Raw genomic sequence first — 2,720 nt, 5'->3', positions numbered from 1 at the left:
GAGAGAGAGAGAGAGAGAACAAAAAGTGAAAAGGATTGCTTCTATTATCCCCTTTTCTAATAACTTCCCTTTTGCCCTCACTATCATCCAAATTTAATGCTACTTCTTGTCATTCAGATCTCTTCGTCAACACATGCAAACCATTCGTCAAACCATGGGATTGTTCCACTAATAATACCACCTTTATCTTCCCACCACCATCACAATCAATCTCTCTAATCATGCATCACCATCGCCCATCTTCATGGACAACTCTATCTCCACCACTCCACTTCAACCATCTTCTTCCATGCCCAACCGGAGATCACCCCTTTCTCCTTCCTCCACCACCATCTTCCAATTCTCCTCCATCATCACTCTCATCCCACGGTGGTTTCTTTAAGAGGGTGGTCGATGGTTTGCAGTTTGCTTATGAGGGTAGTACTAGTACTAGTACTAGTACTACACCACCATCGACCCACCACCACCTAGGGTTTCAGGTGGTTCAACATGGATCAGACCCATTTGGGATTCAGCCTGAAACCGGTAATAAGATCATGACTGCTCAAGAGATGGTCGATGCTAAAGCTGTAGCCGCCTCAAAAAGCCACAGTGAAGCTGAACGAAGACGTCGAGAACGAATCAATAATCATCTCACGAAGCTTCGCAGCTTACTTCCCAATACCACCAAAGTAAGTCTTTGTGTTCTTTCTTTAATTAAAAAGTTCAATAACATATATATATATATATATATATATACATAAAAGACATGCTTTCTATATATACTTAATTAAAACACCATCTTTTTTCCTTTGTAACTTTTCACATTCATACACACATGGCATACAAGATGTGTTCATACATTCCCATTACCATTTCACATTTGCAAAAGCTGTATGAAAGTTTATTGATACTTGTTTTGAGAACGAACAATTGGGGTTTGATCAAATTGTGATAATTGATCGACAATACAATCAATATTTGGTGAATTTTAGTACAAATTTCATGTTTTCGATATAGATTTCGAGACAACTAATATTGTAAATGTCGATGGATGGTGTAACTATTTTAGACAGACAAAGCTTCGTTACTTGCTGAAGTGATACAACACGTGAAAGAGCTCAAACATCAAACGTCAATCATAGCCGAACAAGTTCCAGTTCCAACAGAGATAAACGAGTTGACCATAGACAACACATCTGATGAAGAAGGTAGGTTTGTGATTAGGGCATCATTATGTTGTGAGGACCGATCAGATCTCTTGCCAGATCTAATCAAGACACTGAAAATGCTTCGATTGCGAACCCTAAAAGCGGAGATCACAACACTTGGAAGACGTGTGAAGAATGTTTTGTTTGTAACAGGAGAAGAAGATCATTATATTAGCAACGGTGATACACAAATGGTGAATCAATGGATAAGTGTTATAGAAGAAGCTCTTAAGGCCGTGGTCGAGAAAACGGACGATGGAGATGATTCATCTTTCGGGAGTGTTAAGAGGCAAAGAATGAACAAATAACGATACATATCGTTATCTTCGGGCATCGCAGGTCTGGTTAATTAGTCATCTTTTTCCATATATAATGCAATGGAAAAAGATGACTAACTAATTTCGATCCGGGCTTATACCTTCACGAATTTCTGTTGTTTTTGCTTGAGATATCGGGTTTAAGTCTGTTGGTGTTTTCGGGTTTTCTATTTTAATATGATATGAGATGATGCAGCGATAATTATGGAGTCATTAATCGTCTTATTGAATAAGATATAGTATGGTGATCAGTTTTCATTGGATGCCATTCATCCGTATCTAAGTCTGAAGATAATATATTTAAACCCAACATAACCAAAACACACACTTTATTTCATCAAATTTCATGTTCTACCAATTTATTCAATTCCTCGTATATTATAACTTAATGTTTGATTTTTCAGTAAAATTATAATGCGTAATAGGTTACTCGATCGATATATATTCTATGTTCTGAATGCATGTTTGTTAGTAGTTTAACGAGTTTAGTATATCTCCCATCTTATTCTGTCATCTATATACATTACAATAAAATTGATTGTATAAGACGCCTATACTTTACAAAACTTAAGTTTGTAGGATTAAACCATAAAACATTAAATTTATCTAAAAGTGTTGCCGTACGTCTATAGACGCTTAAAAACGTTTTTACATGTTTTTTAGGATGCTTTTATAATAATGTGTTGTATTAAATGTTTTATAGGATAATATGAGAACAATGTCATATGGAATCATTTTATTAGACATTTTTTTAAATAGTATTGCTTAAAATAGTTAATACGACACTTTATTGTAAAAACATTATAATTAATAAACTTATTGAAACACTTAAAAGCGTCATAAACATATTATAACATTATTAAATAAGAAGTTTTTTGTTTTAATCTTTTAAATTTAAGTCTTATAAATTATTTTTATGAGATGTCATGTAAAATCATTTTTATTATAATCATACGACTGACTCTTAGTGATTCAAATGAATCATAATCCCTCAAGTTTGAGGAGCATACGTCATCATAACGCATGAGGTGACGTCATAATGAACCCTTCATTTGGCGAGTGGTGGTAGTGTGGTTCTCATCATATCTTTCGATAATAAAATATATAAATAAATAATGGGGGACCAAATAAGCCATGCGTATGACCAGACCACTACAGGGGTCTTTACAAAAACGTTTACATCATTTTATTTTTTAATCCAACAAAATAAAAA

General features: G+C 34.3%; 1 protein-coding gene across 1 annotated transcript in view; it reads left to right on the top strand.

The window, feature by feature from the left end:
* LOC112524351 (transcription factor bHLH30-like) overlaps window positions 1–1,740 on the top strand; it is a 16,413-nt gene extending 14,673 nt beyond the window's left edge. Inside the window, exons 2-3 of the mRNA XM_025134134.1 lie at window positions 118–671; window positions 1,052–1,740. Coding sequence (XP_024989902.1) covers window positions 118–671; window positions 1,052–1,498 — 1,001 coding nt within the window. The 3' untranslated portion in view covers window positions 1,499–1,740. The remainder of the gene's footprint in view (window positions 1–117; window positions 672–1,051) is intronic.
* Window positions 1,741–2,720: the final 980 nt, after the last annotated feature.

This window comes from Cynara cardunculus, assembly GCF_001531365.2.
Source record: "Cynara cardunculus var. scolymus isolate 2C chromosome LG 13, CcrdV1, whole genome shotgun sequence".
Lineage (NCBI taxonomy): Eukaryota > Viridiplantae > Streptophyta > Magnoliopsida > Asterales > Asteraceae > Cynara > Cynara cardunculus.
Note: the sequence above shows the minus strand (reverse complement) of the source record. Positions and strands in the feature narration are given on the sequence as shown.